General features: G+C 46.8%; 1 protein-coding gene across 11 annotated transcripts in view; it reads right to left on the minus strand.

The window, feature by feature from the left end:
* LOC122576900 (chromatin modification-related protein EAF1-like) overlaps positions 1–14,478 on the minus strand; it is a 399,412-nt gene that overhangs the window by 291,254 nt on the left and 93,680 nt on the right. For 10 of the 11 annotated variants that reach the window (XR_006319947.1, XR_006319946.1, XR_006319944.1 and 7 more), the window contains exon 3: positions 1,256–1,335. Coding sequence is in view for 3 of the 11 variants with exons in the window: in XM_043747788.1 (XP_043603723.1) it covers positions 1,256–1,301 (46 nt within the window). In the remaining 8 variants the exon portion in view is untranslated. Of the gene's footprint in view, positions 1–1,255; positions 1,336–3,462; positions 3,609–14,478 lie in introns of those variants that run through there. The other variant, XM_043747785.1, reaches the window with a different exon arrangement.

Here is a 14,478-nt window from a genome sequence, read left to right on the forward strand (position 1 = left end):
CGATCAACGCAAGAATAGAAAGAAGACTAAAAAGGAAACACCCAGCTGATCTCATAAAGGATATAAACTAAAAAACGCGAAGATGGCACCCCGCTGGGGGTAACCATCCACATGCTATTCAATCATATGTTATAACATTTTACCTAATGTCCCACTGGACAAATTGTAAAATTAAAAATAAACAATATAATAAAAAAAATAAAAAGAAAAACATTGTCGTGAACAGACTCGCGTTTTCCCAACGAACCTAAATCCAAACATCGGATCACATTACATTCAGCTAGAATCAAACATAGCATAATCATTTATTATTATTTACGTTATAGTACCACGCCAGAATAATTTACTTATAATTCTCATTTGTATTGTTGTTGTATTGTATTGTTGAGAACTGATTGTAAATAGTCTGCCAAATAAAAAGAAAAACATTGTCGTGAACAGACCCGCGTTTTCCCAACGAACCTAAATCCAAACATCGGATCACATTACATTCAGCTAGAATCAAACATAGCATAATCATTTATTATTATTTACGTTATAGTACCACGCCAGAATAATTTACTTATAATTCTCAATGAGATTTGATTGTAAAATACTCCCAAAAAAAAAAAGAGATCTTATTGAGTTCGGTTGTCATAAAAATTTCCTGTAACTTGAATTCTAAGCTATGATACTGAAGGTATATTAATCGCTTAACGTACAAAGACGTCTGGTAGACGGCGTACATCGTTTTAAACGTGGACGTTTAGGTGCTGCCAAGAATTGTACATAATTTTACGTTGGCCTACATTAAATGGTATTTTTAGTACACGTAGAGTCCTATTTCGCTTATGTGTCAACCGGTTAATAATACATCTTTTATTTAAGAAGCTTTCATCTCGACTTTCTTCATAGAAATATGCCGAAGATATTGTTAGAATGATTTTGAGCTGCAAGACATCTGAACGATCTGATACGAACGTTGTGCGTATAGCAATTAATATTGCTAGACCTATTGCTTTTTCCAGAATTTTGCAAGCATTTTTTCAACTATATCAAAAAATTTACGCGATTAATCGAATAACGTTGCTCGCACCAGACAGCCTTGGACAGTTCAGAGAACAGGATTCGCGAATCGTTCGAAGATCAACGTAGCAGTCATTTGAAAGGAACAAACAAGATTATACGCGGTGATAAAAATTCCAATGTCGATTGAGGAAACAGAAAAAAGGTTGGTGGCGAGAGGAAATGACAAATTAAACGAGCTAATACAAACCTTGTATGCCGCAGATATGCCGAGACCTGTGAAACGCAAAAAGCATCCAGCGGACCTCACACACGCGCGCGCGCGTCACTCTGAAATAAAAAACAAAAACTAAATTAGAGAAACACGCGCCATTAACAAAACAGCATTAGAGAAACTCGCTGCAGGACTGCTGGCACTGTTAATTCAGAAACCTTCCATTTTCTACTCTACTCAACAAATTAATTACAAAATGTACCAAATTCCCTCCTCAAAAAGAAAAAAAAAAAGAAAAAGAAAGAAATAGAGGAAGAAACGCGAAAATTTTCACACGAAGCTCATTGATAAAAATATTTCACAATATCATCAGTGATACTTTCTTTCCGATTTCATGGTATTTCCTTTTGGAAATATATCAAAAAGCTACCTACTCGTATTCTCCTCGGAAGCAACACGCCACGGTAAAAAAATACCAAAATCTACAGCTTGCGAGTGCGTTAGAAAAGAGAAGAAAAAAAGCGAAGATTTGCACGTGGAGCTCGTGGACAAAAATATCGCGCAAAGGTAATTGCTAATCCAATCATCGACGATGTTTCCTTCTCATACTTTCGCGTGTTTCTAGCGCATCCTTTGAAACCACCTATCGAACAACCTATGTATACAAATTCCATCGGCAATCGAAGCGGCGTTCTTTAAAAACACCCACGCCGCGATATAAATCAAAGTAAGTGCGTTCGACCCGTGGACAGAATGGCCGGAAGGTGGGTACATAAAACGGGAGCAGGGGAGTGGCAAAAGGATAGAAATAAAGCGAGAGAAATAAAAGACCGTTGATACATGCACGTACGTAGGTACTCGCGGGAGAAGGAACGTCGGCCGCTTCTCGGCCCCGTCTGACGGCCAAATCGAGCAGCAAGAGACGCGGCAGCACGTGCTTCTCCCGCATTACGAACCGTCCCAGGAATGCGGTCTGCAAACATACAGGTTAAGGGACTCGTGCGAGCCGGCCGAGCTCGTAAATCACTCAACGATCGTAATCGCCGGGTTCCGCGTATACATTCGCTAAACATCGTGTTGCTTTCGGGGGGAACGTGTGTGCGAGACACTGTTCCGTTTCCCGGCGTAAGAAATCACTCGGGGACCACACAGACACGCGCGTGCCTCCTCTTCTGCTTCGAGAGTTGCGGAAGGTAATGGACTCGCGTCATTCAGCGTCACGTCCAATGGATTCTCTCAACTTTCTCGATCAGCGTGAAACGTGGTGCATCGTGCGCCACTCGGTTCACCCGGTGACTCACTCGCTCGTTGCTCCATTTTATTGCGTACGCGAGAGACCCAACCGAGGCAACAGCTTCGGAATTTCTTTAAGGAGAGACCGTTCCGTGCAAGTGGCTCGGATTTCCTGGCAGACGTACGACTTGAAACGAGCGAGATTTCCAACCTCTTCTTCTTCTTCGAATATGTACTTTTGTCGGCACAGTCGTTGCTTTAAATTCGTTCCCTGTTGGTTGGTCTAGTTCGTGCGAATTGCTTTGTTTCGTTCGAGCCTGTCTGTTGCTCGTTCGCCACGACGATGCCAACTAATTTGCAGCGGCGCATGAGTCATAGGACGATCTGGACCGAGAGTGACTCATGTTGTTGTTTTGCCTGGGAGTATCAACGCTGCTTCGGTGCGCGGGATTTAAAAGTAAACAAACTCCGGGCAAAACAATATCGCCGCTACGTGCAACCATCTACCGGAGTCAAATTACCGATACCCCCCCTAACCCGCAGTAAAACTAGACGAACATGGTCTCTAGGACGATCATTAAGATTGTTAAATGTATCTGACTATCACACGTACTCAGTTGTTTCGTCGTTTAAATCAACACGCTTAATATCCACCATCGTTCGTGCGTTTCGCGAAATTTAATAGCATCGTTTGTGCCCAATGTTATTCTTCTGTTTGATAATTGGAATATTGAGTAAATAATGAGAGAATAAAAATACGTGATAAAACTGGAACATTCAATTTCAAACGGAAAGTGACATTGTTTCGAGAAGTATACGAAAAATTCAACCACATTAGTCTAACACGAGTATTTTAACATTCCACTAGCAATCGCTATAGTCCATATGTGTACAAGACGTGCATGGGAAAATTAAAATATTTCTATTACTGTTACAACAATATTACTATATTCCTCGACACTCTCTTCGACTTGCAATTCCTTTATCAAACAGCACGATAATACACTAACCTCATCCATCGAAGCGTCTCGATCAAACTGGGGCAAACGTAAAAAATGGCCCTGGCGCAGAATAGGAAATCCTACGTCAACATCTTCGTCTCCACGACTATTGCGTCCCTGGCCCTCGAACTTGAAATTCCTGCACCCGTGACACAGAGATAAATACGCTAAGCTCATCCATGGAAGCGTCTCGATCAAACTGGGGCAAACGTAAAAAATGGCCGTGGCGCAGAATAGGAAATCCTACGTCAACATCGTCGTTTCTACGACTACTGCGTGCCTCGGCTCGGCCTTGAACTTGAAATTCCTCCATCCACGGCGCATCACGATAAAGCAGCGCAGGTTACCAAGGCATGCCAGTGTCCTCTATGGCAGTCTCGTAAGCAGCAAGCACACGGTGAACCGTTGCTACCGTTGCTGCACCCGCACGGATTCGTGATGTTTACAAACGCGAGCGGAAAGGATGAGTGCAGACGGGTCTGTTTAAAGGGCGGGCTAAACGGAGGGATGAAAGCGGTTAGACAAAGATGGAGAAAGAGGAATGTGGAGCGAGGAATCCGTGGGACGGCAAGAGTACAGCGGATTGCGAGCGGAGGTGGAGGAGATGGTTTGAGGAGGATGAGGAGGAAGGAGTACGGGGCTAGAAGGCGTGCAGTTAGACGCGGAACGGAACTGCAACGGAGCAGAAATGTTATCATAAGCGTGGTGAACTTGACCTACTCCATCGAGTGGTCTCCTACAACCACCACCACCAACACGATGATATGAAGTTACGGGCCGCTCGTGCGAACCCGTAACACGATAACAGCTGTTGCATACCTCTCGATTCGCGGGACAGCAAAAGTTTCGACGATCGCGTGCCACTCTCACGTACACACACCGTCGCACGCAAACAACGCGGACGCGTACACGCGTCTCTGCAGACAGAGAGAGAAAGAGTCCACGTTCCTGCTCTCCCTCTCATTCTCTTTGCCTCATTTTTTTTTTTTCACTCTCTTTCTCTTTCTCCGTCGCGCTTTCTCCGGCTTTTTCCCAGCTCCCAGACACGTTCGCGCGTACGCGAGACACTTGGCGTATACGGCCAGCATCCAGAAACGGGTATTCCATCCACGTCGATCACACGAGAAACCGCACGTGCCCCGTAAGGATCGGCCGATAGAGGGGCAGGAAAAAGTGGTTGTTTGGAACTGGGGGCCGAAGTATCTCGACACGCCTAACCTGGGCAAACGTGGCTACCACGCTGACTTGGACGCGAACGTACGTAGAACGACGTGTCGGTGATGGCGTTGCGTAAACGTCGATGGCGCGCCTCGATTTGTCTCAATTTGTCGCTAGTCGGAAATTTGTCGAGAGGTTAATTGAAGTCTGAAAACTGTTTAAAATATTGATCGCGTGCTGGCGTGTTTGATTACGGATGATTGATGACGTCTGCCGTAAGTGCGGCGTGCTGGCGGTCTTTTTTTTTCTTTTTTTTTAAGTTATTTACAGGAAGTAATTGTAGTTGCTCTGTACAGGGCTTATGAACTTTCCATTGGATTCCTCTTTTTGCTCGTCAAATATTTCCAAACAGGACAGCGTTCTTTCGTAGCTTTTTGTCGCTGCTTTAGAACACGAGCGTAGCAATTGTTCGAAGAGTTTCAACAGAGAGCTGACGACCTTGGAAGAGAGGGAAATTGTCATTTCGATAATCGTCTTTCTAAATGAATATTTATCATCGCAGTAGAAATAAAAGGTGGAGCTTGCCATTGAGAAGATATGGATGGCTATAAAAATATGCGGGAACCATTCGCCAAAGTTTTCCTGAATAAAATCATTTTACGTATCTGCAAGTAACAAACAATCATCGATGAACCTTTATCTTTGTAAGAATATTAAGAATGCCGCGTTACAAATGAAGATCTAACTTCTTTCATGGAAGCTACTTTAAGTAGAATGATGCGTGAAAGTCGGACAAACCTAAGTTCTTTGGTTCTTCAATATCTTCCGTTAAAAGTACTACGTTCTTTTAGGAAATTACATTTTGGGAGCTCGTTTAACGGAGAAAGTTCTACATTAATATTTGCAGCGATTGTAAAGCACAGTTGACCGAATTAAAATTTCACGTGTTATAACAGAAATTTGTAAAGAGCTGAAACAGCTACAGCATGTTATTTACAGTGTTGATCGAGTTATGGCGGGATAAATTTGGAACGATGATAGCAGCGAAGTAAAAAGGTAAAAATCCTCCTACATATTAAATCAGACTCGCGTCCTGAGGAACCCGCAGAGACAAAGATAAATCCCACTAATGGATTTCCTTCCATTCTGTTTCCTTTCTCCTTGCATTCTACTCGCCGCCACTCTTTTGTATAACGACGACAACACAATTTTTCTACGTTCTGAAATAATTTCCTACGTATTCTATCCTTGTGACTGATCAGCTCTGGTGATTGACGATCAAGTTTGGAAGGTATTTCAGCGCGAGAAGCAACTCGAATCACCGACAAGTTCACTTACACGTAACAGATACAAATACAAAATGTTGGTCAACCGCAAACTATCATCGTCTAAAATATTGTACACGTACGTGTGATAAGGATAATCGTTGCATCTGGTGCTGTAAACTAAAAGGAGGAGGATCTGCGATGGAAGGCAAAGTGCAACAACCTGTTATACAAAGCCTACGCGAACTAACGTCAGCGACATGACTCATTGTACGATGGCCCGAGAGCGAAAGAAAGCGAAAGCTGGAAGACAGATTGAGATCGTGGAACGAGTAAAAAAGTAAAAGTGAAACTGCTGGACCCAAGGAGACCTGCGGGGATCTGAGACAAGGCTCGGGTTCTCCTTTAAAGAGGAAGAGCAGAAAAAGACGAGACAAGAGGAAAGAAGAATATCTCAATAAGACATCGATTGCTCATTAGTAACACGAGAAAGATTCCCTGCTCTGCTTCTGCGCTTTATCCGCCGTGTATACAAAGGGTCGGACTTCTTTATCGTTCAGCAAGATCCTACGACTTTTCTCCTTCGAACGGGGCAAGCTTGACCCGGTAAAAATCGCTTTTATCGCCACAGCCGCGTACATTCGCCAACATTCGTATTTCTTGGTAATTGGTACTTGGACGAGAAGGCAGAAGATGATAAAACCAGAATGTGTTGTAGGAAGCGTGTAACTTTGGCGCGCAACTAATGTCACGAATATCGTTGAACGCTGAAGACAGTGAGAAGGATACGACTTAATTAGGAAATCAAACAGCAACTGGTTGAATTTGAAAACTGCTCTTCTTGAAGAGAACATAGAGAGAAGATTAGAAACAGGGGCCTCGTTTCCAAGTAAACTGGCTGAAAATCCTACACACGCTGACACTCGTAATCCACCTGTCCCTGCAATTGGAACCAGCCAATCCTCAGAAGAGACGTAGCAAAGATTAGAAACAGCAACCTTGCCTACCAATAAAATCATCAAAATCATGTAGACGAAATATTATCATCCATCCAATAGCCTTTCTTCAGAAGAAACCTCATTTTCGATAGAACCATGAAAGCTCATACAGGAAAATTCGCACGTATCAGAGACTCGCGTGATCCTCTTAATGGGACTCGGTTAATCTCGAGAGGAGACGCGGCAAAGGTGAGGAACAAGAAGCTGCTGTGCGAATAAACTCGGTGAAAATCCTATATACACCGAGACTCATAGGTTAGAGTCTACTTAGCCGTGTAATCGGAAGCAGCGGATCTTGAGGAGGAAGCCAGTAAAGATCGGGAACAGGACGTGCAACAAGGAAGTCGTACACGAAAGGGCAGATCGGCGTCGATGTTTACAGGCAGCAGGAGCGATAAGCGGACCGGATTCCTGCAGCTCGCTGCCATCGCGATAAGCCCTTTACCTTCTCCGCGTCTCTTTCTCTTCTCCTGGTTGCTCTTTTTCCCGGCAGTCGGCTCGTTCTCTCTATCTCTGTCTGTGCTGTGGTGGCGCGGTCGTGCCGCGAATCTGGAGCACCAGGTATCCGCTAACGAACCGTGCAAACGTGTCAGCCGGTGCTCGTACCGGGCGCACACAGTGTCGCGTGCACACGGAAGTGCATATAAAGCATACACGGACACACGCGTGCACCGGCGTGGTCTCGACGGTAGTTTACCTCGAACCAGGCAAGTTCACCTACATTCGCGTGGGGTGCTGCGCCGCAGAGGGAGAAGATTAAAGAGGGATACTCGGCCGGAGGTAGAAAGAGAACGAGGCAACGAGCTGAATGAACGGCCGACAGAGGGAAGAAGAGAGAGCAAAGGGAAGAGCGAGGGATGGGCAGGGTGGCGACAGGGGGGAATTTAAACCGGCATTCGAAACTTCGCAAACCCCTTATAGCGACCTCGCCTACCTGTTATCTCGATCAACCATCGATCGGTGGTTACTAACGAAAGAACGACTTTAGTCGTCCTTCCTGCCTTCTCCTCGCCCCCCCCCCCTGCTTCTCCCTTCTCTCGCCCTTCTTCCGCGTTCCTCGTCTTTCCGCGTTTCACCGTCTTCCTCGTTTTCGAACAGCCGTCTCCGTCTTAGCCAGCGCTTTGAACTTGACCCAGTGAACGAAGCGGAGAGCCCGCGGTACAGGACTACTGGAATATTTCAGTTCCAACGAGCCGTACCGTACCGCCACCCTTATGAACCAGCTCTGCCTCGCCAGGTACGCCACGTGTGACACGAACCCCAAGATATCGAACGACTTTTAACCCGTCGAGGGAATCTTTCCGACTCGATCGAGCGTCTACCCTCGGTCAGCGAAGCGAAGGATCATTCCGCTTGTGTATCGCCTTTCAGCTCGCTGCTGCCTCGTCACGCTGGCTCCTTCTAAACTGCCGGTTAGCTTCACCTAGGCTGCCGGCGGATTCATGAAATTTAGAAATTCTCGTTCGGAAACCGGCTGCCTTCCTCGGGTTTATAGCGTCATCTTCTTCCAAGTTTCACGGCTACAGCGCTGAGTAGGTTCGTTTGAAACTGCTAGGAAATATTTCAAAGTGGTGGGAAATAATTCATGGAAAATAGTTAATGGAAGTGGCGGTTACGAATCTTGTTTCCACTCTGTGGACGTTTAGCTTGTGGACTGTGTTCGCGCGCTTCTCAAAGATCTAAGGACGTGAACGTTTGCCGAGTATGAGACATTGTTAAGTACTCGAAGAAATATGAACATCCACGAACAGCATTCGTACGAGCTACCGATTGCTACTCGTTCGACGAAAATGAATAATCCCAAGCGATATGACGCCGCGTTTATACTCGATAGGACTGCGAAAGGGTTAGGCAAGGGTTGCTTCGAGTCCCCGCGAAACTTTCGCAGGCTGCAAGTTTCGTTACGAGACAGACAGCTCGTTGGAATGATTTAGAGTCGTATTATCGTAGATTTTCGGCGGACGAGGGGAGGTATGGTGACTGTGCACGAAACTGTGTCTTGGAAGTAGGCCAGCTGGGACAAGCGTATGAATCCTTAATACCTCGGTAGAATGATCCGACACGTAGTAGATTTCATTATTATTTCACACGCTATGCGGTAACTTTAAATTATTATCAATTGTTTTCAACTTATCTCGGTGTATTTGTTGCCAGATTCATAGCAAGTACCTAACTTTCTTTAGCGGTAGACGAAAGAACGGTACGTTTAACAAGTTTCGTTGAATCGTAGATTTTCTAACTTACCATGTTTGTACATTCTTCAAGGGCTCTCGTTTTCAAGAAGGAAACACTCGTTTGGTGCTCTGGCGAGAACGTTTTCCACCGCTGTCGGATATAGTTGGCAAAGATACTTTGCCGGAAAGAAAATGCTCGGGTCAAGGAGACGAGATGTAGGACGCGACTAGGCCGAGTGGTGAAAAGGGTTTAAACATTGAAGATAACAGCAAGTTAGTTTTTAACTGTGAAGAATGCTACAGCCTGTAACGGACTGGACTATGCCACTGCCAGATTTAATGGTCACCGTTTCGAGTGCAGTTTACCTTTCTTATCCTGTAGCGAAACTACGCGAGGAAACACAGGCAACTTTTTCATAGCGTTCTACGATCGAGCAAAGATAACAGCCTGTGCAATCTCAGTCGAAAACACGCTACTCTATAACGCGTTAATCGTTCCACCATTTTATCAGATGTTGTTTGATCGACAACACGTGATGAAACGTAGCTTCTGACAACCAGATGAAGGTGTAATAACTTCCGCTGAGTCTCCTTTTCAGCAGATTTCTCAGGAGAGAAAGCTTATGCGTTAACGTAGTCCAGACATCTGCTGCACCTTTTTCCCCCAATAATAACCGAAGAAAACATTGCAAGTGCAAAGAAACAGATTTTTCACGAGGAAGGGACGACTTCAACCGATCGATCGACATTAACCGTCAATTGGTACTAGTTGGCGGATCAAATCGCGTGTGAGAAGGTACATTGTTCTCCAGGCTTGTTCCATTTTTGTCTTTTAGCGTGTCGCGCGTCTCACTGCGTTGCTTCTGATACTGACAGAGCTGTTCAGTAATTAGCTTTCAATTCGCCACTTACTTATCCTGTTTGACTCGACCTACTAAGAGTCAGCCACATCAAATGGAAAGATCGAATAGGACGTCCGTCGACTACCTGTTTCCCCATCGATCTCCCCATCGGAGTTGTGCGCAAAATTCCAAACGCACGACCAACCAACGACGCCAGGCTGTCCTTGTTCGTGGCAAGCGGCGTCTCTCGTTTCGCTCGAACGGTTAGGATCTCGCGTGGCCGGCAATCGTCTTCCTCGCGGCATCCTTGTTGCACGAGGAGGTGCGCGTCCGCCCAGTCCAGTCGCATTCCCGCTCGTTTCTTCCGTCTTTGTTGCGCCAGCTACCTGCTGGCTAAGTTGTTCGCGGCGATAAACAAAGGAAAATACCGGGGCTGGCTGAGCGCTGGGCGAGGAGAGCGGCGGGTGAAAGACGAAGAAAAATAGCGACGGTGAGCCAGAGGGATGGCACGTGGAGGTCGCTGAACGTGGCCAGACGGTGAGCAGAGGGAAAGGGTATTTGTGTTGGCGAAGGCAAGGGGATGACGCGGCGGTAGCGAGTCGAGGAAGCTTCGTTGGATATCCATGCTTCTTGGTGGTCGTGATTGCGCGTTAGTCGTGGTGGTATTACCGCAAGAGGACGTTAGGAGAGAAAGATGCCGAGGGAGGAGGGAAAGAGAGGGTGTAATCGGCCGACATAACGGCCAAGCCTGGTGGCTAGACCGGGAGGGAACGAGGAAGAGAGAGAATAGAGGCACGTCAATGGGCGAACACGAGAGGGCCCGCCGTGAATGTGTGAATGAAGAAAGAGAAGCTGGGATCAGGCGGGGATGAATGGGTGCATCTTAGCAACGCCGCCAGTCAGCTGATATCCCAGCCTGACATCTCTTTTAGGGAATCCCGCAGCCGCCGCATCTTGAATTTCAAATTAGCGGAAACTTACCCTCGTGTTTACGCGCGCGGCCTCTTCCCAGCGAATGGTAACATTGTCAGCGAGAAAGCGGGAATGCTGTGATCAACGACCCGATGGATTTGTATTTTTATCGCGCCGAAGGAACGTCGTCCCTTTAAAAAGAGGCAGCTACGAGATGGATGGATAAATGTCGTTCGAGTCGAATATCCCATGAAAACTGTTGACAATGTTCGAGTTAATGACGCTAGTTATCGTCAGTGAGGCGAGGCGTTATCCTTCTGAAGAGAAAGAAACTACGAGATGGTTGATTAAATATAATACAGTTATTTAACCAGGTTAATTAGGTTAACGATATCGATCAATGTATAAGTTAATGACGTTATACAACGATCCGTTTAATTGCTCTTATATTCGTCTTATCGATATATATGAGAGCGTCCACGATCGCAGTTTTTGAAGAGGCAGCTACATGATCGATCGATAGATGAACGTAATCTCAGCGACCTATTTCTGGCGGAGGAGTGAAAATTGATTCTGCAAAGAAGATTGTCAAGATGCAAATTCTAATTGACGACCCTAACAGTCCCCTACAGAGAACTGAACCACAGAACGACGAGTACAATTCGACGTACGTCTAGGAAGAAATTGAATTGCGTTAGGATTCGAGCAGTTGCAATGACTGGGATGCTAAACGTTACCGCAACACCATAACGTGATACCTGCAAGCACAAAACTAAACCGCAACCGCTGAAATTCACGCAGTCGATTCAACAAGCACGTTGAGTTACACAAATGATTCCCAACCCTTCGCTAGACATAAAGTCGATCTTAAAACGCTCGTAAAACTTCACCGACCATTCAAGCTGCACAAGCGCACAAAGAAAATCCCAGAGAGAGAGACAGAGAGAGAGAGAGAGAATGGATCGGTTATCGCAGCTGATCCTTCGCAAAACGATCACGCCTGGTGATGTAGTAGAACGATCGTGGCAGTCGCCTTTAAACAGGGCCATTGACCCTTCGCCGTAGGACCACGCGAGGAAAGGTCGTAGTAGCGGGAAACGATCCGTTCCATTCACGAACGCTCTAAGAGAGGCATTATCTCCCTACGACCCTGAAATTCCCGCTGCCCTCTGCCGCTCTTCGTCCTTGCGCGTCTGTACACTGATACGACGCCGTAGCGAACCAACCCCTCGCGTTCCTCGCCTCGCAGCCGATGAGTGGCGGCGCCTCCTCGCCTCATCCCCGGCATCTTCCTCTCTACCTTACTTTATCGCCTGTAGGCGCCTGGCGCTTCTTTACGCCAGCGTGTGAAGCGTTAATAGCTGCTGTGAACCTGACCCAGCCGACGTGCCACACCAACACAAGCGAGCACCCTTTGCAAACCACTACAGAGAAAACGCTAGTTGTACGAGAGCCGCGTCATTACGGGCCGTGGCAGCCGAGCGTACGTCGTTACTGACGCCAGCCACTTCATTAACGAGCTGAAACTCGTGCAATTGGTGCAGTTTCTCAACTAGCGAGCCGGCTATATCGACCACGCACGCTCTCTGCCGCCCGTTTTCCCTTTCTATTTCTCGTCCCCTACGACTCCCGTGATAGGGGATTAGCCTGTCCGACGAAGATCAACCTGCTAATTAATCTGTCCGCTGCACCGGGCAGGCTGTTTTTCTGCACTTTGCCCGTAGATGGTAGGAGGTCGAGATGGTGCGTGGTGATTTGACGCAGGGCCAAGACCCAGCGATTTGACCTACTGACCGAGACGAACGAGGGATACTTTTAACAGGGGCGTGTTCTTTCGTTTCTCTTGCAAATGAATTAAATCTACACGGGATTCAAGGAGGATGAAAACACATCTCGTTGATCCTTACTAACCGTCGTTAGACACGCGAGTAACCCTCTTCAGAGACGAATTTATTAGGACGAGCAATTGTTTCTTACTTTCCAGTTGTGCAGTGTGTTAGTTGCGAATGAGATAGAAATAATAATATTGGAAAAAGGATGGAGCGCAACACCGAGCATTCGCTAAACCGCGCCAAGTTAATTTAAGATTCGCACGATTCCGAATTACACCTTTCAATGACTTTCGTTTATCTGATAACGAAGAAGCGACGAAACTGTTGCCCCATACAACAAAATATATAAAAAGAATGTGAAAGGAAAAACATGCGAAGTAGAAGGAATATTCTCCGAGTGAGAGCCAAGAAAGCGACGTTTCAGAAACGAGAAAGCACGCTATCAAAAGCACATTGGGAACTCGAAGAGCCACGAACGCGACACGCGATGCTCACCGTGAAACTTACAAATTTAAAACACCCGATTGCCCTGGCTCGAAACATCGTAAAGCCTCGATCCGCTCGACGAAAGCCGCCTGCTCCGAAGAGGAACAAAACGAAGCGATGCGAACGAACCTCGTTTTGCCCGAGCTCCTCCGTCCCTCTCTCTTGCGCCACGTTGGAACGCGAAAGCTCGCGTAAATCCCCTTCTGAATGCGGCGGCAACCCAGTTTATCGGCCGTAGGCGCCACAGGCGCTTCTTTATGCCGGCGTGCGAAGCGTGAATGGCTTCCGTGAACCTGAACCCGACCGACAAACCACCGTCGCCGCCAATGTCAACGGGACAGGCCGCCGTTAACCAATGTCAATACACCGGCGACGTGTGTCACCAACATGGACGAAACGGCACACGGACGACGTCGCAGGCGGCCGCGGCGTTCGTGGATTTGTTTAGCTTATACGGTGGCCTCGCTCTACAGCTTCGTGCGATACATCCGTGTAATACATACTTACACACGGCCCTGTTCCCCGCCACAGAGAGGCGAAAGGCTTCTGTTTAATGCACGAGCGGTTGGGCGCGTGCCAGTTCTTTCTAGGGTCGATCCGTGTACGAGAAGAAAGATAAAGAGAGACAGGCAAAGGGAGATGAAGAGAGAGGACGGGGAGTAGGTGGATTCGGAGTCAGACGAGAGGAAGCCAGACCTGATGGAGAGAAGCACGGGACACATAGCTAACGACCAGACCTGTTTTCTTTGACGCGCTATCTGTCACGTTTGATTACGATCGTAAATCTCGCGCTCTCATTACAAGCGCTACCCACGCGGCCTCACAGAAACGACACGTTAGAGTTCGTTTGGATCTCGCCTGATCAGCTCTGCTGCCTTTCCTGCCTAGCTGGCGTTCTTCTGTCTGGGCTAGTCGAGCGTTTTCGAACGTTTTCGAAACGTAGAAAAGTTGGTTCTTGGAATTTTCATGGATATGATGGAAACACGTCAGTGTGTGGAGTAAGGTAGAGTTATCTTCGTGTTAAGTTCATTTTTATGGCTCAGGCTGGTTGCTATATAGTATCAGAACAGGTGTATCGTAAGCTACGTTCAGCTACCACGTGCTCGTTCCAAATCTCGTAACGTTTCCTCGGCTCACCTAGGTGCTTCGGATCTACGGATCACTTTTCAACGAATAATCTCCATCGTGCACCTATTTTATAGTTTGTTTGTATCACGTAGCTGTATTCTCGACCCAAGATACAAGTACCAGAAACAGCCACAAAGCTTACCGAGTGAGCGAAACGGTCCAACCGTCACAGACCCAAAGCTTCGAGAAGACCGTCCACCTTTTGAAACCTCCAAACCTTCCTCCGATCG

Source organism: Bombus pyrosoma, linkage group LG17, assembly GCF_014825855.1.
Source record: "Bombus pyrosoma isolate SC7728 linkage group LG17, ASM1482585v1, whole genome shotgun sequence".
NCBI classification, from domain to species: domain Eukaryota; kingdom Metazoa; phylum Arthropoda; class Insecta; order Hymenoptera; family Apidae; genus Bombus; species Bombus pyrosoma.